Source organism: Suricata suricatta, chromosome 11 (genome assembly GCF_006229205.1).
Source record: "Suricata suricatta isolate VVHF042 chromosome 11, meerkat_22Aug2017_6uvM2_HiC, whole genome shotgun sequence".
NCBI lineage: Eukaryota > Metazoa > Chordata > Mammalia > Carnivora > Herpestidae > Suricata > Suricata suricatta.
The window spans coordinates 85443744-85468199 of record NC_043710.1 but is presented as its reverse complement, the minus strand read 5'-3'; the positions used below and the strand labels follow the sequence as shown (position 1 = coordinate 85468199).

General features: G+C 43.3%; 1 protein-coding gene across 3 annotated transcripts in view; it reads left to right on the top strand.

Annotated features, from left to right (window-relative positions):
- Positions 1-11936, top strand: part of FLI1 (Fli-1 proto-oncogene, ETS transcription factor) — a 119279-nt gene extending 107343 nt beyond the window's left edge. For all 3 annotated transcript variants that reach the window (XM_029956219.1, XM_029956218.1, XM_029956220.1), the window contains 4 exons: positions 4936-5001; positions 6657-6716; positions 8662-8709; positions 9949-11936. In XM_029956219.1, coding sequence (XP_029812079.1) covers positions 4936-5001; positions 6657-6716; positions 8662-8709; positions 9949-10478 — 704 coding nt within the window. In that variant the 3' untranslated portion in view covers positions 10479-11936. The remainder of the gene's footprint in view (positions 1-4935; positions 5002-6656; positions 6717-8661; positions 8710-9948) is intronic.
- The last annotated feature ends 12520 nt before the right edge of the window (positions 11937-24456 follow it).

The window sequence follows — 24456 nt, the reverse complement described above, 5'->3', positions numbered from 1 at the left end:
GCACACACCATATTTGGGGGCTGTGGGGTACAGGGCTTGTTTGCACACTCAGGCTGCTGTGTGGACCTGGAATACCTCAGGAAGAGAAATCTCCATGAGCTTCCCAGCAGCAGGGGTTAGGGGCTCTAACACAGACAGGCTTTGGGCCCAGGAAGGCTTGGTGTTTGTGTAGAAATGTGAGTCGTTGGGTTAACTCCCTGGTCCACGCTTTTCCATGTTGGTTATAGACATATTTCTGTTTGTGTGTCTGGGACCAAAGCTGACCACACTGCTAGGTTTTTCCTTGTGTGACTTTTAGGAGAAAAAAAACCCAAACCCTCATTTCAACGACATTGTTTAAAAATATATAAAATAAAATGCAGGCATATAGATGTATGGTGTCCACTTCTTGACTTCTCTGTGGGGACAAGGTTTTAGCCTATGCCTCGCAGTATGTGCACTGTTTTCCATTATGCCCCAAGGGCACACAGAGATTATATGCCTATACACTTCATCACCCAGACTCGAACCCCTAAGACAAGTCAGAGTAGGGGCCTTGAATTCTCTTCAGCTAGTGAAATAGCAAACAATAAGAGGAAGTGTATATACCTAGCAACGACAAAATATTGGCCTTGTTCATTCATTCATTCAAAGAATTATTGTGCACTTGTTCTGTGTGGGGTGCTGGTCTAGGTACTTGGTTCCAAGATTGCCACCCTTGTGGGCCTGACATTCAGGTAGGAGATGCAGACCATAAGCCACAAATATGAGTGAGTGATTAAATTAGGTGATAAGTGGAAAAAATAAGTAGAGCAGAGGAAGGGGAGAAGAGAAGTTAATGTATATTCAGTAGAGCTAACGAACTGTCTCTGGGGCTGCTAAATATTTTTTAGACGTATGACAATGATGTCAATAATAATATTTATTACTTGCCAACATGTACCAAGGCTGACTCCATACTCTCACTGTGCTAAGCAGTTACCTGGATATCTCATTTAATCTGCAAGCTGCTGTGGTTCTTTGGCTCTCAGAGTACCAGACTTTAGTTCTCGGCCTTGGTCTTCTCCAGCATCGGGCTTTGTCTTTACAATAGGACTTACTTCAAAAACACTGGTTTTCATTTAAATGTTACATGTAGCAGCTGTTCCCATGAATCCTAGTGCCTAAAAGTACATTTGTGAAACTCCTCAGTAAATAGGCCCAGGGTGTCCTTTGTGGACTCAGGTGCCAGTGGCAGGATTTTCCGTGCAGGTACATGGGAATGAAAAAGCAAAAGAGAGGGGCCTCATGGTCTGTGTTGCCTTGATTTCACACTCTGCTCTGGGACCATTGAGACCACTGGCTAAAGACACCAGCGGATGGCTGATGCCCCTTGCTATTTATTGCTCTGTTAATTGCACAGGCTGATTGCTGGTGGCCTCTCTGTTTCTGTCACCTCCTTTCTGGAGTTGGTTAGGACTTTGAAAGTCTTCACAGCCAGGCTTTCCCCCTGAGGTGGAGCAGTGGGAGAATTGCATCCCACAGCAGCCCTCCACAGCCCCTGAGGCATTGCAGGAAAGATGAGCATACAAAACACTTTTCTGATAAAGCATCAACTTCAAACCAGGATTGGGCACTTGGAATTAGAAAAGAATCCAGCCATCGCCCACCCTCCATTGGTTAGAGGGAAGTCATCCATGTGTTTTGTAACCTTTGTGTGCTTGCTCTGTTCCTGGAGCCTGCCATAAAGGAGCAGGGGGAAAAGTTGATCTGTCGATGGTAATTCTAGCCATGGCCAGAGTTCAGTCTTCAGAGTGGATATAACATAGCTGTCAGATAGGATGGAAGCCTTCAGTAGAATAATGATTGACTTAAAAAACGGTAAGTCAACTCTGAGACAGAGATCTTATCAGTGCAGTAAATCGTAAGTCGAGTCAGAACTGTGGATGACACACACCAGTTCCTGGAACTGACTGATTCTTTTTTTTTTTTTTTTTTTTTTTTTGCATGAACTTGTCACTTTCTATCCCACTTTCTGTTCTGTTCCTATGAGAATTGCCTCCTTCCCCAGGTGCTTCGATCCATCCTACACATCCCCACAAACTCTGTTTTCCACCACACCCTTTTTCATGGTAGTGCTGCACACCTACGATCTCTCTTGGTTTCCACTACCTGCAGCCCAAGGCCACTGCACTTGGCTAGCTGCCATCACCACAGCCTCGAACATGACCTCAGCTCTCATTTCCAGCGTTCTCTCCCCTATCTTCTCTCTACCTCAGTCATGTGCTCTCACTCATGACTGACCCCAGACACTGTCTTTTCATCTCCTCAGATGCTTCTGCTTTGTGCCTGCCCCCATTGCTCCCTCTCACCTCCCCAAAGAGGCCCTACTCAAGTCCGATGGTCCCAGTTACACTTACCTCTCCCTCCTTAAGCTCCAGTGGACCCTAATATCGCCACCACTGCTTTGACACATGGCCTGTACTTCACCACAATCTTACTCATCTTCTCATATTTCAATGCAAGGATGGGGAACTTGTTCCATATTACTTCACCTCCAGGCTATGGCCAAGCATGCAATACAATGAAGAACAGACTCCCAGTTAAAAATTGTCCCTTTGAACAATGTGAGGGCTCTCCACTGTCCAAAACCAGTGTCTAACTTCTGACTGTTCTAAAGCTTAACTGCAAATAGTCTACTGTTGACCAGAAGCCTTACAGGTCAAATAAAACACTCATTTAACACATATTTTGTACGTTATGTCTGTTATATGCTATATTCATAGAATAAAGTAAGCTATAGAAAAGCAAATATCAAGGATACCACAAGAAAGAGAAAATACATGGATAGTACTATACTGTAAACGATCCATGTATAAGTGGATGGTTTGTATAAGTTGTTCCAGGATCAGCTGTAAATTACTGGAGACCAAACCAGCATTCGCTCTCCACCCCCTGCCCCCAAAGAGCAATCTTGAAGAATCTCACCTTTCCTTCTGCTTCTCCCAGCACTGCATACCCTCTGGGGACACCTTCAAGCTGCCCCCAGAAAATGCTCATGAGTGCCCTCACCTCATTCCAGGCTTGTAAACAAGTTGGGATTTGTTTTTGTTTTGTTTTGTTTTGTTTTGTTTTTAAGCAAGAGGAAGAATCTATTGGCAAAAAGAATTGCAGGGGGTAGCCAAATAAAAATAAAAAGAGAGGACTTCAGTGGGTTGAGCTTTGTCTCTCTTTCGTCCTCTTCTCTTCCTTCCTCCCCATCCCCATCTCCCTCACTTTCTGTTTTGCTTTTCATGCTGGCTGCTATAGACGGGGATTTAAAAACTGCACTGGCTTTTCCAGAGCCAGGCGGAATGTGTATCCGCACGTGGAATTTTCCACAAGAAAACTGTCCCTGTCTTTTGGTTCTTCTTAGCCAGAACTGATGAGAACAAGCAATGGGCTGAGCCCATCCATCTCCTCAGTTCTTATTCTGATTTGTTTGAGAGGCTCCGAAGGGGTAGAGGAGGACAGTTGTGTCTCACCCTGCCAGGCTGTTGTTTGATGAGGTTTGTGTTCCGTTTGTTTGGATGGCTTTTATGGTTTCTTTGTTGTTTGTGGAAAGACTTTGAAAGTCATAATTCTGAATTCTTAAGCTCTTCTGCTGTTCCTACTCAATATTGCAACGGGGCTCCCCCCATGAGAAAGGAAGAGAAGTTTCCAGCTAGTTAGTTATGCAATGTCTGAACACAGTTATGGAGGTGTGTGGACTCTTTCAGGAAAGTGGTTGGGACCACAAAAGGTTCGGGTTCAATGGAATGTTCTCCAAGGCAACCTGGGAGCAAGACTTTAGGCTTTTCGAGGCAGGAAGCATCTTTCCATGCCCACATTTCTTCTTCCTGTTCCATTTTCAGCCACATCCCTGGCCTCTCCCCTTCTCTGTGGTCATCAAGCCCAGCCCTCTCCACTACCACTGGAAAATCATGGAGAGCCTGCAATGTGCTCACGCCCCTAAGCTATTACCTCCAACATCGGTGTGCTGATGTAAGGGGCTGGAGTTGGCCTTTAAGAACATCATGGGCCTAAGATATCTTTCCCATGGAATCTTTAATCTGGACATTGCCCATCTCTGCAGAGCTGCTTAAAGGACTATGCTATACAACTATAGACATTTTCTTTTCTTTCTAAACTTGTATTAATTTATATGTGTACAAAACTTTATAAGACACCACACATACATTATCTCATTTGATTATAACATGCCTTGGTTCGGGCCACTATAACAAAGTACCATAGACTGAGCCCCTTATAAATGATAGATCTTTATTCACCATGTGTCTTGAGTCTGAAGTCCGAGATTAGGGTGCCAGCATGGTGGGGTTCTGGTGTGAGCTTTCTTCTGGATTAGAGAAGACTGTTGACTTTTTACACCCTTACATGGCCAGAAGAAGGCAAGCTAGCTCTATGGCCTTTCTTATACGGGCACTGACCCTATTCATTAGAGTTCCACCCTCATAAGCTAATTACCCCCCAATGACTGTACCTTATAGTGCCATCACATCACATAGAGGATGAGATATCCACATGTGCATAGGAGGGCGGGTGGGGGAGGGGAACACAGACATGCAGTTGGCAACATTGCTGCAACACCGTAAGGCAGATAAACCATGTCAGTTTTCATGTCCATGTTAGAGAATATTGAAGCTCGGGGAAGTCTAATGATTCATTCAAGGTCCCACAACAAATGGCAGCAGGGACAGAACTTGAATCAATCCTCTGACTTCAGGTTCAGGATCTTTCCTCTTCCTTCAGCTTTAGTCAGTGTTCATGTTCTTTCCCACCTATACCCCGGGAGAAGAAGACATTTCTGGAGCTTAGGCTGATGAAATCATTGCTGATTAAATAAAATTTTCTCTGGATAACCAAAAGAGAATCCTCATACAACCTCTCTGAAAAGCAGGAGATGCTGATGTACCTCTTCTTGTTGTTTTTCATCAGACCCTTCTTATGACTCAGTCAGGAGAGGAGGATGGAGCAATAACATGACTTCTGGCCTCAACAAAAGTAAGTAAATGTCACACTATTATCTGGAGGAAAACATTTTTTCAATAAACAGAAGGGTGAAGAACAGGGCCTTGAGACAGAGCAGGACACAGGTGAACATTTGTTGTCTTGCTTTGGGGGCGGACATCCAAATTAACTGCCAGTTTAAAGCCTATTGGTGATACCTGATCCTTGAAGGATGGTATGGGATTTTCATTCAGACTTTTCTGTTTTGTTGCATTGCATTTGGTTTTAGAATTTTTGAAGTGGGAAGCTCCTCAGGACTGGGTTCTGTATGAATGGAAGGTCAGCAGATTTGAATTCAGTCATTTATGTTATGATAATGACCCTTCGTGACTTTCCTCTTCTGAGTGTTGGAATTTAATCATACCAAACTCCCTGTCTTGGTTTCTTGAAGGGCTAATGTGGAGGCTAGTCTTAAGAGGAGATGGAAGGGCTCTGATACATCTATTTGTGTTCAAGTCTGACCCAAAAAAAATCTTCCATTAAGGGAGGAGGGATAAAGAATGACTATAAACTCCTAACTGGAATGTGTCCACCTTGCTATCTGTAGGAAGCAAATGGTCAAATATATGAATCAATGGTGAAGAGACTTCTTTCAGGAAGGGGTTAGGATGACCAGCTGATGCCCAAGTAATAACCAGGATCCATTTCAATACTATGTATTCACTGTTTACTCTGGGCCCAAGACCTGACACTCTCGGGTTCACAAAGATGAACCAGACACAGGTCAGTTTGTCAGGCTGGGGAGAGGGGTTACACACACAGCTCTTTCCATCTGGGCAGGATCAAGGAAGGACTGTGGCCTGGAACCATTTGAGTTGGCTCTCAAAAAAGGGGCAGGATGTGGACCTGCAGAGATGGGAAAGACAGACCCTCCTCAGAGAGGTGGGGGCCAGGGAAAGATGGCAAGTTTGACATGTCTGACAGTCAATGAGGACTCCAGGTTCCTGGAGTTTAAGATGCACAAAGGGAGAGTGGTCTGGAAAGGTAAGGAAGGGGCATGAAGGGTAATATGAAGGTAGACCTTCATTCTTTAGTCAATGAAGACTCACCAAGGTGTTTGGATGGTGGAGTGAAATGATTTTGGAAGATTGAGTGGCTAAATATCATTTGATGGACCAGTGGGAAGAAGGGGAGTAGTGAGGCAAGAGTCAGAGTAAGCCATAAACTGTACAACAAACAGCTCAGATCTAAGATGGAGAAACTATGGCAGCAGTGGAAAGGTTGTATGTGAGAAGTTCCACGAGGGGAGCTCACGAAACACAGAAGCACGATGCACAGGTGACACTTGCACACACGTCACTGTCCCATTAAGGACCTCTAAATTCCCTATTTAAAAACGCAGTTCACAGTGGCCACACCATTAGACATGATGTATTCTATGTTTATTGTTGTTTTTCATTGTCTCCCCATTAAAATGTAAGTTCTATCTGAATGGCTGGCTCATTGCCGAATCTCTAGCCCCAAGAATACTGCCAGCACCAGTAGATTCTAGATAAATATTTATAAACTAAAATGAATGAGTGAGTAGAGAGTGAGTGAATGAATAAATGAATGACAAAGCACACTTGTGTTCCTTGGATTTAACAAGAGTTTCTTGTCTTTCCTCATGGAGAGTGGCCTCACTCACCACATCTCTTTCCCTGCCACAGGTCCTCCACTTGCAGGAGCACAAGCAATGAGTAAGAATACTGAGCAAAGGCCCCAACCAGGTACCTGTCTGTGATTGGTAATCTCTTTTTGGCTCCTTATCCAGCCATTGATTCATGTGGTCAGCTGAGGAGGTCTGAGACAATAGTCAGCGTTTGTCTTCCTTTTTCTCTTTCCAAGAGGGTCTATATTTGACTCCCTGTAATACCTCTGTGAATCACAAGTAGCAGACCCTAGAACAGGTAAACACTCATTGAATATCAGAGGTAGAACAAATGTAAAGATTAAAAGATCCAACACCTCATTTTGTAAAATAAAGAAACTGAGGCCCAGAGAAGTCAAGTAATTTGCCAAAGGCACACAGCTGGTTTATGAGACAACTAGAGCTGTTAGCCTCAGACTCCCAAGCTGTGCAAACCTTTTAGGTTTCACAAAATCTTTCTCCTGAAATGACCCCCATCCTGTAATGGGTCTGCTTAACAAATAGACAGGGGAACTTCTAAAACCATAGACCTAGAGACTTTTGGTATTGAAACGAAACTAGGTCTATAACATTCTTCTATTACATCTGTCTTTTGATTACCTCACCTCTACTTAAATATTTATAGCAACAAAGAGTTCACTATTTCACTAGGTTCCTTTCCACTATTTGAGCCAAAGTTGCCCTCCTTTCAACTGCTGTCAATCTTTCAAGTTTGCTCTCCAGAAAGCCTTCCACCCATTCTGTAGGAAAACTTTTCTTATACCTGAAGACAGTTGTTGTGTCCACTCCCAAACCCCTGTGTCTTCTTTGTGTGACACAGCTGAGGTTAAGTTCTGGACAAGTCACTTGCTTCAAGACAGATAAGCATTGTTTTCCATCTCGACCGGAGATGGAGCAATAGAGAATTAACCTACGTTTCATCAAGAAGGTTAAGAAAGAACCTGCTGACTATGACATACAAACCAAACAGGATTTGCCGTAGCAGATTTAAAGAATTCCCAACAACAAAATAAGACATCACCTGCCAAAAGTATTTCGGTTGTCATACTGTGTATGTATGCCACATATATGGGGATGCAAGAGGGTAGACTAGGTAGCTTTGAGGACTTTTCAAGTTAATTCATGGTTGTAACCAGAAACCCAAAGATCGTGTTGATTTTTTAAAATTGCAAAAATAAAAAATAAAAAAATAAAAATAAAATTGCAATTACAATTTGCAAAAGTAGTAAAGTTGTACCAAACATTTGACAACCTGGCCAAGTTATGAGCCAGCTCTGTTACCATGATTTTCTTTCCTGAAAGAAAAAAACCACCCTCACATAACCAATATCACAAAGGTTCTTTTTATAATTAAATAATCACATAAGTTTTATATAAACTGAGATATGAAAAAATAGTCATTTTATAGCTCAAATACTAATTCTGGCCAGTCTTGTCAAATCTGGTCTTAGAAGGGAACTAAGGAATCAAGTAGTGCAACCTGTTGATTTTGCACGTGAGAAAATCAATACCCAGAGACTGTCCAATGAATCAATTAGTTTGCAACATAACTCAGGCTAGGATCCAGGCTGCCTGATTTCCAGGAGTGTGTTTTTTATGCTACATCTCAAAAACAGAGATGTGTACAGAGCTGTTAAAAGACTAGGAATCATTAGACCTTCCTTTCAACCCATTTAATAAGCCATCCTTCACCTTATTCATTAGGACTGAGTATTAGCCAGCTTCTTTCCATATGGTTTCATGACTCTGTTTCTGGTAATGACAGCCTGATCTACAAGTGTTCAACACCAAACATGAAAAAAAGAGACTGCTGGTATCCTATGTTTCTGTAATTATGTGGGTGAAAACTATAACTATGCTCCAGATCTTTGAGGACTGCACATAAAAGCAGTAAAGTTTTCTAGAATCATTTTTTTCTATGATACTGAAATAAAAGCATAAACCCTGGAGTATTCTTATTATTAATGCTTCTGTTTTTATAATTTTAATAACAGTGAAGCTAATTTCCTTTTTTGCTTCTTTAGATCCATATCAGATCCTGGGCCCGACCAGCAGTCGCCTAGCCAACCCTGGTGAGTTTACTTTGGCCTGCAAGGTTTTTCTTTCCAGAATCTTCCATAGCTCTGTGCAGTCACACAGAGACCTCTGTCCAACATTCACCTGAGTAGGAAGCAACATGTGCTCCTTCCCATGAAATGGTCAATATCTCCCTCTCTAGAGTACAAGAGAGAGGTTGAGGATTCTTATTAGGTAGTAGTTAAGTCCGTTAGCTGAGGCTACTTCTGAAAAACAAATATATTAGCACTGCATATGTGCATGGAGGTTTAGATTAGTAATAAATGGCAAGGTAGAAATTTTTGTAGGGAAAGATGGCAGGGTGGGGGAGAAAGGTGAGCAATTCCAGTGAGTTCTCAGTTATGGTCCTGATGGAAGTCATAAGTGAATAGATGTTCCAAAGGCCTTTTATTCTTGACTTCAGAGAGTGTTGCAGCTATCCGGCTTTATGAAACAGGTGTGTCCCTAAAAAGTTGTAGATAAAATGAATTTGGCAACGTATTTTAAGAGTTTGTTATTAAGAATAGCTCTCAAGTGAGTTCCAAACCAAGATCATCAAGTGTGTGAGCTAACAGGCAACTTTGCAATAATAAAGCCCACATCTCCCCATCCTGGGGAACTCCCGTGGCCAATGTCTACAGGCCCATTCTTTAGTGCCTGCCCTTTCCTGTTTGGGGGGATGGAGAGGAGCCACCCAGCTCCCTCTCACCTTATTTTTCTCTCTGCCTGAGTTCTTCTCTGTAGGGCTTAGAGCTGAGAGCCAAACACTAGGGCCCTGCTGAGGTCCCGTCAGCCTGATTCCTGGGCCTCACCTTCTCCCTATGACTCTGACAAGGGTCTCCTGTTCCCGACTCCCTTTCTACTGGCAGGGAATATTTAGGGGGACTTCATCCAGTAGACAGAGACTAGAAGAAGAGATTCCAAAATCTTGCCAAAAGGGTTGGTAGTGGCTTGCCCCAAATCATACAGCTAGTTCTAGGTAAGCCAGCACCCCAGTACCCACAGCACGTTTTACCAGACCTTGGGGCACACTATTTTAAGGTATAACCTTGCTTATGATGGCAGCCTCAGTGGCAAACCGAAAAGCAAGTCAACAGTGAAAAGAAGGAGCTACCAGAATCAGTAGATTCTGAACGCAAAAGGAAATAGAAGGTTTCTTATGAAGGGCAAGAGGATCCTTGCGTTTAGGGACTTGAGATTCTGACCTTCCCTGGCTGAGACACTCTGTTTTCTCCCGTCTGCCTCACTGCCTGCAGGAAGCGGGCAGATCCAGCTGTGGCAATTCCTCCTCGAGCTACTCTCCGACAGTGCCAACGCCAGCTGTATCACCTGGGAGGGGACCAATGGGGAGTTCAAAATGACGGACCCCGATGAGGTGGCCAGGCGCTGGGGGGAGCGGAAAAGCAAACCCAACATGAATTATGACAAGCTGAGCCGGGCCCTCAGATACTACTATGATAAAAACATTATGACCAAAGTCCATGGCAAAAGGTATGCCTACAAATTTGACTTCCACGGCATTGCCCAGGCTCTGCAGCCGCATCCGACCGAGTCGTCCATGTACAAGTACCCTTCTGACATCTCCTACATGCCTTCCTACCACACCCATCAACAGAAGGTGAACTTTGTCCCTCCCCACCCGTCCTCCATGCCTGTCACTTCCTCCAGCTTCTTTGGAGCAGCGTCCCAATACTGGACCTCCCCCACGGGTGGCATTTACCCCAACCCCAATGTCCCCCGCCATCCTAACACCCACGTGCCCTCACACTTAGGCAGCTACTACTAGAAGCTTAATCATCAGTGGCCTTCTACCTGAAGCCCCCATTCCTCACACTTCCTGGAATACTTTGGACTCCAAAGGACATATGAGGCCTTGAAGAGAAAACAGAACTGGATGTTCTTTCTTGTTGGATAGAACCTTTGCTCTTTAAAAACAATCCTTTTTTTTTTTTTTTTAATGTTGGTAACTTTTGCTTCCTCTACCTTGAACAAAGAGATGGATGATTTTCTGGGCCAGTACTCCAGTTTGGATTCTCAGTCTCCTATCATCTTCTGAGTTGAATATTTAGATTACTGGAATGGTTGTATCATGGTTCTAGGAAAGAAACTGTACATTATATTTTTATGACCAAAGCAGTTTCTTATCAACACACGGGTCTCATCATGGACCTTGTAGGTCAGTATGATAAGGAATCATGGACTTAACCAGTTATTCTCTGGTTTGAGACTAAGTGAAAATAAAGGCAGGAAGCTTATAATCTTATTTTAATAGGATCTAATTCAGTGGATGGCAACTGGAACATTGGTTGTAAAGGCCAGTGAAGTTTTCACCCAACTGGAACTTAAAAGAAAGAACATGTGTGTTGTATTTAAAAAGCCATGGGCATTGCAAGATTTCTCCCAGTGGTCGGAATGCACTAAGCAGACCATCTTCTCTAGGAATACTCAAGATATGATCTAAGAAGTGTTAACACAAATACAGACATTCCTGAAAGACAGAGAATTAAATAACTTTTTAAAGTAATGACAGTGGGTCCCAGAACTGAAAAGTCTTAGGGATTTCTAAACACAAACAGATTCGCAAGCGCTGTGCGTTTGTCAGACCACCAGTCCAGGGTCAACCAATCAGAGGCAACTTACTGTATAAATTATGCAGAGTTATTTTCCTATATCTCACAGAATTAAAAATAAGTAATTAAAAAAGTAAAAAGAATAAATAAACGAGTTGACCTCGGTCACAAATACAATTTTACTATCAAATCAGTCGTTGTTATTTTTTTAAATATAATTTGTACATCTTTTGTCAATCTGTACATTTGGGCTGTTTGTACGTTTTTATAGCTGGTTTTAAAAAAGCATAATGTGACTATTGCTAAAAAGCAAACAGGACGTTTAAGTCACTGACTTTACTAGGAAGAGAAGAGCTGTGCCGTTCTTTAACACGTGCGCACAACCAGGTAAAAGCAATCCATTTAAATCTTTAATGCTTTGGCAATGTGTGTAAATAGCCATAATGCAATAATCACAACTTTGAAAAGAGCAAGCAACCTTCCCTTGTGGATACAAGGGATTTTCCTGCCTTATATATGCAATATATTTTTTAGATATTAAAATATATATAATTTTGCAGGTAATCATTGACTTTTTAAAAACTATATTAAATGTTAAGCTGACAACTGTCAATGAAGACTATGTTGTAAAATAATTTGACTAAATAAATTGTGCCTTCATCTCTCAGAACCAAGGACACTGTTTTCTTATTTACCCCCCATTAGGCCAAAGGGTTTTCCCAGGGGAAGTTTTCTAAGGACCTCTTGCACCCGAAAGACTTCTTCATGTGTACAGCAGAAAACACAAAATCGATGTGATTTTTATTGTTGTGTATATTAGTCAGGGTTCTTCAGAGAAATAGAATTGATAAGATATATGATATTTATGCAGATTTACCATGAGGACCTGGCTCACGAAATTATGGAGGCCACGGGGTCCGTTGTGCTACTGTCTGCAAGCTGGAGATATAGGGAAGCCAGCGATGTACTCTAGTCTGAGTCTGGAGGCCTAAGAATCAGGGAAGGCGATAGTATAAATTCCAGTCCACGGGCAGGGAAAATGTCCTGCCTCAGGCAGGCAGGCAGGACATGAAGGAGTGAATTCCTCCTTCCTGTGCTTTTGCTCTACTCAGACCCTCAATGGACTGGATGAAGTCCTTCAGCACTGGGGAAAGCCATCTACTTCACTGAGTCCACAGATTGAAAGGCTAATCTCAGCCAGAAACACTTGCACATGCAAGTGTTTAACCTGAGCACCCAGTGGCCCAGTCCAGTTGATAGCTAAATTAACCTTCACATTATTGATGACATTTGCAGAATTTTTTTTAAATGTTATTTAACTCTTTCTCCAGCCTAAAAGGGATTTATAAGATGAAAGCCATGGCCATGGATGATCTATGTCCAAGAACCAGAACAAAGCTAACTTTAGTCTGTTGCATCCACTCAGCACCTCAAACCCAAGTGGCCATCCTCTTGATATTCCAAGAGAATAAGATGATGCAGCTTCTTCTGGTCCCGTGCCAGGATCTTACGACCTAAGCATTTTGTTGGGGTCTTTTTTCTTTTCAAGGACTAAACTTGCTTCAAATTGCTTCACTATTAGGTAGCTACTTTTCATTTCTTCTATTTTAGAATGAAAACAAACGAGGCCTGGAAAATCCTTGACGGTACAGGAAATAAAACTATCAGTATCCATGTAATCTTCCCTGAGTAACACTGAGTACCTTCTAGACAACATATCTACCTAGATGAAATGAAATATGTCCCAGAACGTTGGTCTCCATTTTTTCCCCAATTTTTTAAATTGCACTCTATCAGTACAAAAATGTGTTAAGCAAATAGTCTCAATATATGAACATTGATTTATAAATTGTATACACCAACTGTTACATTATTATTATTATTTATATTTTAAAACAAACACAAAACAGGAAAATTTTCAAGAGCAATATAAAAATAAGTTAAAACTGAAATTCTACTGTTTTCCTCCTATTTTCTTTGTATTGCATATCTCTTGCTGTCAACACTCAACAAGAAAGGTAGTCTTTAGAGGAATGAGTATGTATGTATGGGTTTTCTAGTGACTTCTAAGAAAGGAGAAAATAAAAACTTGGTGTTAGTGGTCCAAGCATAGAAAGAGACATGATAAAGGCCAAGTGTGTTTAAGAAGAGTCTAGCATGGGGGGCCTGGGTGGCTCAGTCGGTTCAGCATCTGACTTCGGCTCAGGTCATGATCTCATGGTTCATGAGTTCAAGCCCTGAGTCGGTCTCTGTGCTGACAGCCTGGAGCCCGGAGCCTGCTTTGGATTCTGTGTCTCCCTTGCTCTCTGCCCCTCCACTGCTTGTGCTCTGTCTCTCTCTCTCTAAAAAATAAATAATAAACATTAAAAAATGAATAGTCTAACTGGATTCTTTTGCAAATCTCCACCCCACCCAAGCAATTTTCTATCAGTTTTGCAAAGTAATCAGAAAAAAGTGAGGCACGGACTTCTTGTTGCTCTGGGAAAATGGGATGCTCAGACTATTAGGAGTTTACCTTTTAAGAGGTTTTCTTTATATGCCCTATTCAAACACTGGTCTAGGTCCATCACTGGTACAAAGTCTCAGAACTTTGGCTAAACCCTGCTTCTTGAATTTGCTCCCCATAATGCTCCCACATATAGGAAGTCAGTGCCTCACTGACAGGACCAGAACATCATTTTCTCCTTTCAAGCATTTGTGTGGCATGAAGGCTGGCATTCAGTCCCCTGTAATGCCCAGATTTAGGGTTTACTAGCTTACTCAAGAACATCCAGCTGACCAGTGGCAGAGGACAATTAGCCTCTTTGCCATCCTGGCTGCTCATTCAGTATTTTCCCCACTTAACTGTATGTAACTATGCCATAAAGTTCATTCAGTCTAACAAACAGTATAAGCCAGGCATACAGAAGCACGGTAAGCCCGTGAGTGGTTCTAATGGAAATTACTCTTTCCCAAGGCTTACCATGCTAGTCAACAGCTCTTCTGAATAGGAGGTCATTTTTTCTAGTGTCAAAAAGTATTGTTGGCTCCCACACAAAGGAAGATATATATTCAGTATCTGTTGTTTTGCTATATTTTTAGTGGTCAATGACCACTAGAGATTTAATAACACCTAAAATGACCATTTTTAAAATTTAACCAGTAATATCTGCATATGACTGAATGTGTTTATTTAGTCCACAGGTAATGTTAAAATGTGTGCCCTCAGATAGGGTATGACTAGGTTAAACCAAAAGAGATGAGGAGGTTCCAGAACACCAGGGTGGAAAGGAAGATATGTCTATCCTAAGCCAAGGTGCTGCCAAACCAAGGCAATGGTTGGAGAGGGGATAGAAAGCAAAGAAAAATAAAATAAAATGCAGTGTTTTCTTTAGGTGGTCTGTGGATTTGGTATCACACTCCATTTCCTCAAATACCCATCAAATCAACAACCATCATGTAAATATATTACCTGAAAAACTATTGAAAAGGTGCCATTTGGGGAAGCAACCCTTGGGCTGGGGATCTGCCTCCTGGAAGTTCATCTACCATCAGCCGTGGTGCCGGGCTTGTGTCCAGCACACCCTCAGGAGGAGGCACTGAAATGGTGCTTAGTATCAATGGAGGAGAGAAGGGAGGTAATAAAGAACTAGAATAAGAGGGACCAGGGGACTGGGTTCTGGTGAGTAAACAGAGGCTTCAACTCTTATCCAGGATGAGCTTTGTGTTTTGCAAAAAGCACACTGGATACTTCATCATATAGAAAGCTACCAAAATTGACACTGGACTCCTTCAGCCAGGGAGTCCAGTTGAAGAATTATGAAAGGTCAGCTGACTTCAGGACTACAAATCCCAGGCTCCCCTGGGGGTTGACGGACACTTCTGAGAGGAAGTGGTTTAGCCAGTCAAACCTCTAGGGCTTCAGCCAATTGAAAAACCAATATGGAGGGAAGCTTTTGAAAGGAATGTCGGCTCACGTGCCTGGGGTCTGTCTCCCTCTCTCACTCTTACTTGGCCTCCTGTCTAATTGTTTCAGTCTGTCTGAGCTGGTAAATTCCTAAGCACATAGTCAATTTACACTTCGCTTAAAAGCTCTAAGGGGAAACAGAACAAGTTTCCAGTGAGACCACTTACTTACCTACAATTGCTAAACTACCCTTCTAGATTTTAACTGAGTTAGTTACCTCATGTATTTTCTTAGAGAAAGGAGAGAGACAATTTAGGTAGATAAATGAGCAAGGATGTAATGCCAGAGGTCCTGGGTTCAAATTCTGACCCTTCCACCTGCTGGGCAGTACATCTGCACCTCTGAACTGGGGAGCTGAGTAGTGTCTCCCTCAAGAGTTCCTGTGAGGTACTAGATGACACATGTGGAAAACCCTTTATTAAATACTGTACAGGAAGTATATATAAAATCACTGTTATCTGCTAGTATTTGCTTGTTTTTTCTAAGAACTTCTATTAAATCCTCAGTAACCAGTGAGCACTTTGTTCAGAGAGTTGAGTGCTGGGTAGATTTTGTTTCATGGTCAAGAAGGCATTTTCCAAATGAATAAAAAGTGGAATTAAATTGGATTTTCCAGAGAGCCATTGTGTCCTCCCCATCCCCAGACCTCATTGTACCCCATTTGGGCTTCTGCCCTTCTCTGGCTCTGTGTAAACCTGAAGTCTGTAGAGCATGCTGCCAAGCTTCAGGAAGCTGCAAATAAAATGAGATTGTTATGAAAGAATGCTAAAAATGCCCTTTGTCAGAAATGCTGGGGTAGGTTTTTAAATCGGCTAAGAAATAGAAGCTTGAAGTTAGGATTTTATGCCTTGTAAGCTTGGCTCCAGATTGTTTGCAGACCCAAAGGAGCCCGTAAGTTCCATGAGAGAAGAGACTGTGTTTCGTTTGCTGCACTGACAGCAACACACAGTAGTGGTCAGTCCTCATATATGCCAAGAGAATTCATACAGAGCAGGGAGGGGCGCCAGGGTGGCTCAGTCGTTGAGCATCTGGCTCTTGATTTTGGCTCAGGTCATGATGGAGTCTTCAGTTGGGTTCTGTGGATCCTGCTTGGGATTTTCTCTCTCTCTCTCTCTCTCTCTCTCTCTCTCTCTCTCTCTCTCTCTGTCTCTCTCAAATAAAAAATGAAAGATTAAAAAACAGGGGCAGAGTCAGAAAGACCTGGGTTAGAAGCCGGCATTTCCACTATCCTAATTATAACAAAGTGTATTGAGCTTGATTTTCCCACCTGTAAAGTAAGATTATAGTCATAACCATACCATGGAGTCAAGTAAGACACTGAAGTAAAGATGTTCTGCATGTTGAAAAGAACTACAGAAATGCAAGCTCTTGGTAAGTAGCTGTCTGTTACTCTCCAATACCCAGAAAATAGAGTCAAATCACACTCTCCCATCCATTTGTATATGAATGTACTATTTTAATTTAAAGAATTGTAAGAGCTTGAAACAGTTACAAAGTTAAGAGAAAAGTTTAAAGAGTTTACAAAGAACATTTTTTGAACCACTTGAGAGTAAGTTGCCAGGGTGATGCTGCATGGCACCCACACACTTTAGTGTATATTTCCTACAAACAACAATGTTCTCCTATGTAATTCAGTGCGATTGTGAAAATCAGAAAATTAACATAGATTTCTCTTTTTTTTTTTAAGTTAGTAACACCTTTATTTAGGAACGGTCACTGTAAGAACTTGAAGCACATTTCATACCTTCAGAAAGGTTAGTCATTGGAAACTGCAGGGGGGTAATCAAGAGGAGAATTAATAGAGACAGATTTCTGTCCATATCTTAGGCACCATTCACTCTTTGCTAATTGTCCTACTATTGCCTTTTGTAGGAAAACAATTTTGTTCATAATCCCAGTTGCACTTACTTGTCCCGTATCTTTAACTTTAAAAAACTTTTTAAGAGTGGGGGATAGTGCAAACAGGGGAAAGGGGCACAGGGAGAGAATCTTAAGCAGACTCCCCACTGAGCAAGGAGCCCAATGCAGGGCTTGATCTCACAACACTGGGACCCTACTGAGCCATCCAGGGGCCCTAATATCCCATATCTTTAGTCTGCAACACTCCTGAGCCTTTCCTTGACTTTTAGGACTTTGAAACATTGAATATTACAGACCAGTTATTTTGCAGAATGGCCTTCCATTTGGAGCTGCCTACTATTTCTTCATTATCAGATTTAGGCTTGGCATCTCCAACAGCAGTATCACAGAGGGATGCTGCCTTCTCCATGTACCTTATGGCTGGCACATACTTTCAACTTATCCCATTATTGATCAAGTTCATTTTGATGATTTGATTAAGGTTTTGTCTTCGAGGCTTGTCCACCATACAGTTACTCTTTTCCCATGTGTAATTAACAAGTACTGTGTTTTGTGGGTAGGTATTTTGAAATTGTGTAAATATCTCATTCATCTTCAAATTTCAATGTATGCATTTATTTATGTCTCTAGAGACTCATGGTTTCTTATTCTATCCACTGGCTATATGTTCTTATCATTGTTTAATCTGATGATGACCTTTCTCCAGTGGGAGGCCATTAAAGTTGGTTTCTGTGTTCTTTGATATGTTCCCACTAATCTTTGAGCACTTCCTTATTTTTCCAACAACATATTTTGGGCTCCCTGGCCCAGTCCCCAAATCAGTTGTTTCTCCAAGGATCACTGGTTCTTTTTAATGGAAAATGATACTTAGAGCCCAATATCTGGGTGGTAGGTGTGCTCACGGCTATTATAGGGTCACTGCTCCCAGGGACATTTAAGGGGACAGAACTCAGTAGCATAAGTATATATATATACATACATCACACACACACACACACACACACACACACACACACAGATATCTATATACATACATATGCTGTGTTAGTCAGGATTCTCCAGAGAAATAGAATCATAGGATTCTAGAAATAGAATAGGATTCATAGAGAGATATATAAGACGGGACTTATTATATGAGTTAGTTCATGCAATTGTCAGGCCCAAGTGTCCTACAATGTGCTATCTGCAAGCTGAGGAACATGGAAAGCCAGTGATGTAATTCAATCCAAGAAAATCCAAAGGTCAGGGAATGAGGTGAAGGGTCGGGGCAATGGTGTAAATCCCTGTCTGACTCCAAAAACCTGAGAACCAGGAGTGCCAGTGTCTGAGGTGAGGGCAGAAGAAGCTGGATGTCTTATCTCAAGCAGAGAAAGAGAATTTACCCTTCCTCCCCCTTTTTGATCTACCAAACAGATTGACCCTTAACAGATTGGATGACACCCACCCACATTGGTGAGAAAGATCTTTACTTCCTCTCCTGTTTCAAATGCCAATTCTCCCAGAAACACTTTCCCAGACACACCCAGAAATAATGTGTTGCCAGCGATCTGGGCAACACTTAGCCCAGTTAAGCTGACACATAAAATTAACCATCAGATGGAATCAGACATTGATGTCCATTATTTATTTATCTCTCCATCTATATTGAAAATCTGAAGTTTACTCAGATGCATCTGTTTCCAATCTAACACTGCAGGTTTCACCCTAGTTTTTCCCCTTCTGTACTGTAATTCTCTTATCTGACAGCGAGAGACATGGCTTCCATTTAGCCTAATATATGCACTTACTTATCAATCCTTCTGCATGTAGCCAGTCTCCTATCTTTGCTGCACCCCACCCCTGTGTGACGTTACTTTCCCTGCTCTGGCTCTCAGTTCCCACCCTGGCCGCCTCACTACCTGGGCTCCCTCTTTACCCCATACAAGGCCATGCTTCCATATGATGTCCTCCTCATCCTGTCCAAGCTCTGATACCCCCAGGCAGGCCACCCCCTGCAGGGACACCCTCCTCAACCTGCTCAAGCTCTGACTCATGACAGGCTGTATCCCTGTCTCCCTCACTTACTGTCTTCACTCCACCTGGACACTAGCATTGCACCACAGGACATTCCACATGGATGCCCTTCTCACCGAGTACAGGCCCTGATAACACTGCACTCTGATACTTAACCTCTCTCTGTTCCCTGTATGTCTTCAAGAATAAATGCTTCAGGAGAGAAAGGAAATGAACGGGAAAGAAGGGAATGGTGAAAGGAAGAGAAGCAAATACAGGGAAGATCTATAAATATACATTTAAAACAGCACAAATCTCACTGAATGTGTGTATGTTTGGGCCATAGGTGGTTTCTACTTGTCTCTGCACTTCCTTACACACACACACACACACACACACACACACACACACACACACACACCTACACCTTTTGAGATGCAGAATCTAGAGTACAGTAAGAGAAAGGAATGAAGAGAATGGGAGTTAACCAGGGAGATATAAGCTAGGAGCTAGTTGGGAATGGGTATAAAATGAAACAAATCTTTTAAAAACATTTTTTTACACTTACTCACTTTTGAGAGACAGAGCACAAGCAGGGTAGGGGTAGAGAGACAGGGACACACAGAATCTGAAGCAAGCTCCAGGCTCTGAGCTGTCAGCACAAAGCTTAATGCAGGGCTTGAACCCACAAACCATGAGATCATGACCTGAGCCGAAGTCAGACACTTAACCAATGGAGCCACCTAGACGCTCCTAAATAAAACAGCTAATCTTGAGCTAGGTATTAGGGGAGATATTGGAGGCAGACGGGGAAGGATTTGTCTGGCCAGCATGGAAAAACTATACTCTCAGATATGCCACAAATGTTTCTTGAAAGAGGCTGGGGCATCAACTTTTAACTACTTTTGATTATTGAGCAGTGGGAAGACCCAGATCTATTTGTATTTGAAGGCCTGTGTCCTGCATTAGACTATAAGGACATGAAGGGCAGGAACTGTGTCCAATGTTTCCTTTTTAATTCCTAGCACCTGGCCAGTGCCTGGCTTAATGGAAGGGTCTGATCAATGCCTGTTGTTTGTCAAACTGCAGCTGCTGGGCAGAACATGTCCAGAGCCTGGCTGCCCAGCAGGTCTGAGAGGCAGGGTGAAGTGTCTGTACCACGCCTTTATGGTTAACTCCAGAGACACACAGAGAAGATAAACATGTGAGAGATACAGTTAAAGTATAAGATCAGAGCGCTATTATAATTTGCTGGCAATGTTTACAAAATTTTACCAGTGTTTGGTATTGATTGGCTTCCCCAGAATATGCAGTATTTCCTTCCCCAGTGATTCTTACATTGCTTCTAGGCTCTGGCTTTCAGAAATGTTTAATCAAGTACCTCATATACCTCAGCAATACGTTCTGGATACCTCAGGTTTTCCTGACAACTTTCCCTTCCTTTGCTCTGTCTTTGCCGTTTTTAGGAATCTCCACTTACCTAGTTGTTTTTTTTTTTTTACTAATAACTCAATGTTTTGTGTTCAAAAAATCACAATAGAATAATTGACTACTTGGAAACCAATATGCATAAGATATCCACCAGACTGTTAGGTGGAGAAGTCAAGCTCTTTCTCCCAAAGGAGAAAGGGATGTAGTCCTTAGGATAAAAATACGAACTTACCACTGATTCTGAAAAACAAAGTTTAATTGGATTGTACCTTTAACCTGCCCAAAGATGATTCTCAGTCTTCTTTCCATGCTGAATATTTATTTAATGAACTTCAGTAATTACCTTATTAAAATCCAACGCACAAAACTCTGATAGATCCAGTTTTCCAAGTGGCTTCAATCCAGCAACCAAATCCTAGACTTGGCACTTGTGTTCAAAGTCAACCTTCATAGATTTCAGTCAAATGGAAGTAAAGAGAGAGTAGCAGAGGAAAATGAGGATTTCCATCTCCACAATAAGTTAGGTGGCCAAAGACACAGTCATCCCCTAAGCTGCCCTTTATGCTTAGGAAACCTGCATTTGCCCAGAAGATACAAGTCCCTCACCTGAGGGCAATTTGGTTCATTCCAAGAGGAATATCTTGTGTATTTGTAGGATTTCCAGAAAACTCTGGAAATACTATAAAAATTACTTTCATACAATGGGCCTTAGGTCAAGTCTTGCTTTGCAAGAGGTATCTAGATTTCAGGAGATCAGTTCATCAGTTTGCTATGAGTTAATTACAAATGGCCCCACAGCTTTGCCTTAGCAAATGCCCAAAAGACAATGGAGAGAAAATCGGAGTCAAAACAAGGTCTTATAATTCAAAAGCAGTAGCCCCTTGAAGAGAGCCTATTTCCACCTCCAGCACTTTGGGTAATCAGAGCAGATAGACAACCGTCCATAAATAGGAGGCACTGCTGGTTTTCCTGGGAGAAACTTGACCAAAAGACAGAGGGACTGATACTTGGTTTCCAAGATGCACGTTTAACCATCTTAATGCAAAAATACTGGGTTGCTCAGAGTCACAGCATCTTAAGAAGGTGAAAACCATTCCTCTCTAAATCCTTAACCATCTTAGTCTCTGAGAAAAAATGGAAAGATTGGCCTAACCCTGGAATTTCCTGGTCTTAGTGGATTTACGACCCAAGATCCAGCGGATGACCCAGGTCATAACTGCTGGCTGCACAGCAAATTCAATTATCCTAAATTCCAGCACACCACCCTTCTTCCTGTCCCTCACCCCTGCCTTATCATAATCTTTCCTGGGCCATCGACCCCCACCGGGTTGTCTGAGCCCAAGTTTAATCTCTCAGCAAGCTCCAAGCTAATAATCGATGCTGAGGACATCTCATCAGAAGGAGAAAGTCACATTTTTGAAGAGCAGTGACATAAATTCAGCACCAGCCAGGCCCAACCAGCACAAAGGACTAAGTAAATCAGTCCTGTCCCCTATTTCCAGCCATCTCCAAGGACAGAGAAAACAGTGTTAGGATAGGAAAAGTTATTTCTCGAGATTTTGCAGCAAATCCTCTGACAGCATGAAGGCCCTTACTAACTGATAAAGGACAACTCTTTTGAACGGGTTTGTCTGCAGAGGTTTTAATACCATTGTGCCCATTACATGCCTCTCCCCACCCTGGCTGCTTATGGTTAGAGAATATCCTTACATTATTTAGACAGATGTAATAAAAGGGGGGCCTCTGAGTTGTAAGGGACAGGAACTCACTTTGGTTTCCTCAAGTACTGAGAATTTACTCTAAAACACCCATGGAGATGAAGAAGACAGACATCTGGCAAAAATGGACAGATAGCCTCATGGAACTCTGGAACAAGAAAGCTACTAGAGCCTAAGGAACTCAAGAGAATATGCTTCTATCTTCCCATGACTAAGAAACCTTCTTCACATCTTCTCTTGTGTCCATCTACTACTTCATGCCCTGATCTCTCCATATTCCCACTGAAATGTTTGAGAGAAGGCCTGCCAAGTTATTTATTTGCTAAGTACAGTCACTTCACTCTGAGCACCTCGAGGTTTACTTGGTGCTCATGCTTAGCTGTCCTTGTGTCAGGGACCAACAGGGTGGCCAGGAGAGTCCCTGTTACAGAGCCGCCCTGGCGCTTCCCTGAGTGGGGCTGTGGGCTTGGCAGGCACCCACACCGGCTAACTGGGCCAGTCCTACCACCAGAGTCAGGATGACACTGAGTGCAGAACGACCCAGCCCAGCACCTCCCGTGAAAGAGAGCTCTAGCTTCAGCTTCCAGGACTTATTTGGCATCCATGCTTCACCTAGCATCTGAAATTATGTTATGAGAAGCCTAAAACTATCATTTCATAATGGGATACTACATCACTGCTGGACCTAGACTAAAACAAGGCATTTGGGGGAGGAAGGAAATAACACTGAGTGAAGTAGGCTATCCATTTTCATCTAATCCTTACAGCGACCCAGTGAGGTGTGTGTTACTGAGCCTCATCTGATGGAGGATTCTAAGGCTCTGAAATTACGTTAGTAGGTGGACTCGAACCCAGGCCTGTGTTTCTACCTGAAGTGTCATGAGGCCAGCAGCACCTTCTGAGTCTTTGGGGGTTTTCCACCGTGTGAACTCATCTCCTTGACACCTGCCACAAGGAGACAAAGCAGCCCAGAGAGATGGTCCCACTTCTGAGCTGAAACACAAAGCACTTTACAGTTTTCAAAGCCCCTTCACATACCTCTTCTTGCCTGTAATACACCTTACTCTGAGTTATTTCACCCAATCACCGGTTTCCGGTCAGTCTCTCCTCACTGAAATGTAAAGTCCACGAGGGCAGGCTTTTATCCACTTCTGTCCAGGCTGCATCGCGCACGTTGAACATGCCAGCCAGCCGCAGCGAGATCAGCGCACATGCCTGCATGGTCCTATGAGGTGCTCTTGGTTTGATGCTCACTTCACAAACAAGGTGCTCCTTCGAGGCAGGCCAGCCTGAGGTGCCCTTGGCTTTGCTTCCTGCCCAAATCCCGATTTGACAAGTAGATGCTCGCGGGACGGAAGAGGAAGCTGCTGTCAGAGTTTCTAGAAGTCTACCTCTACAGCAACACTTGGCCCACCTAAGAAAGGTTTTAATTTGTTTTGAGAAACATTCCTGGAAGCTCTCCCCGCCCCCATCAAGGTCCCAGTGGAGAGGGCCACCTTGGCAGCGCCTGTGCTCAGCTCCGCCTGACCACCCAGGTCCGCGGCTCCCCTCCCCACCTCCCTTCACCCCCAGCCCGGGTCCCTCCGCCAGCCCACTGAATCCAGTCCATTTAAAATGTCCTTTGAAAAGGTCTCTGTTTGGGTGAGTGCCGTGGGCTCTGCCTAGAGAGCGGCAGATTATCTGAAAATAGGTGTTATTGATTACAACCAGGTGGTCTTTGTGGAAAGGCGTCCACTTGAACCAAAATAAATATTTGCCGGCACAAAGAACAAGCCGGTCCCTGTTGCGGGGCGGGGGCGTTCTCGCGGCGGAGCCGGCAGCCAGCGGCCCCTTCTGGCCTCCGGCGGCCGCGCGTCGCGTCGCAGCGCAGCCCGGGGATTGTGTTTCTTCAATTAGGACAGAAACGCGCAGGGGGTGGCCGGGGGAGCACAAAGGCCCCGCCGCCTCCAGTGCCAGAGGCCCGCGGCCGAGGGCCGGCTGCAGGCTCGCAGCCCGCTCGGGCCTGGCGATTGTATTTTCTTTGGCTTTCTGGCGCGCTCCTTATTATTTATTTCTTTTCTCTCTGTTTTATTTTTATTTTCAAGTTGCCGGCCGGGCTGGATGCCGTCCATTCACCCCGCTGCCTTGGAGCGCGGCGCGCAGACAGCCGGAGCCGGCCTGGGCTCAGCCCCGCGGTTCGCCGGCCGCCTGCACCCGGGGAGGGCGCAGCCGGGGGTGGGGCGCCGGGAGGGGCCCTGCGGGGGAGGG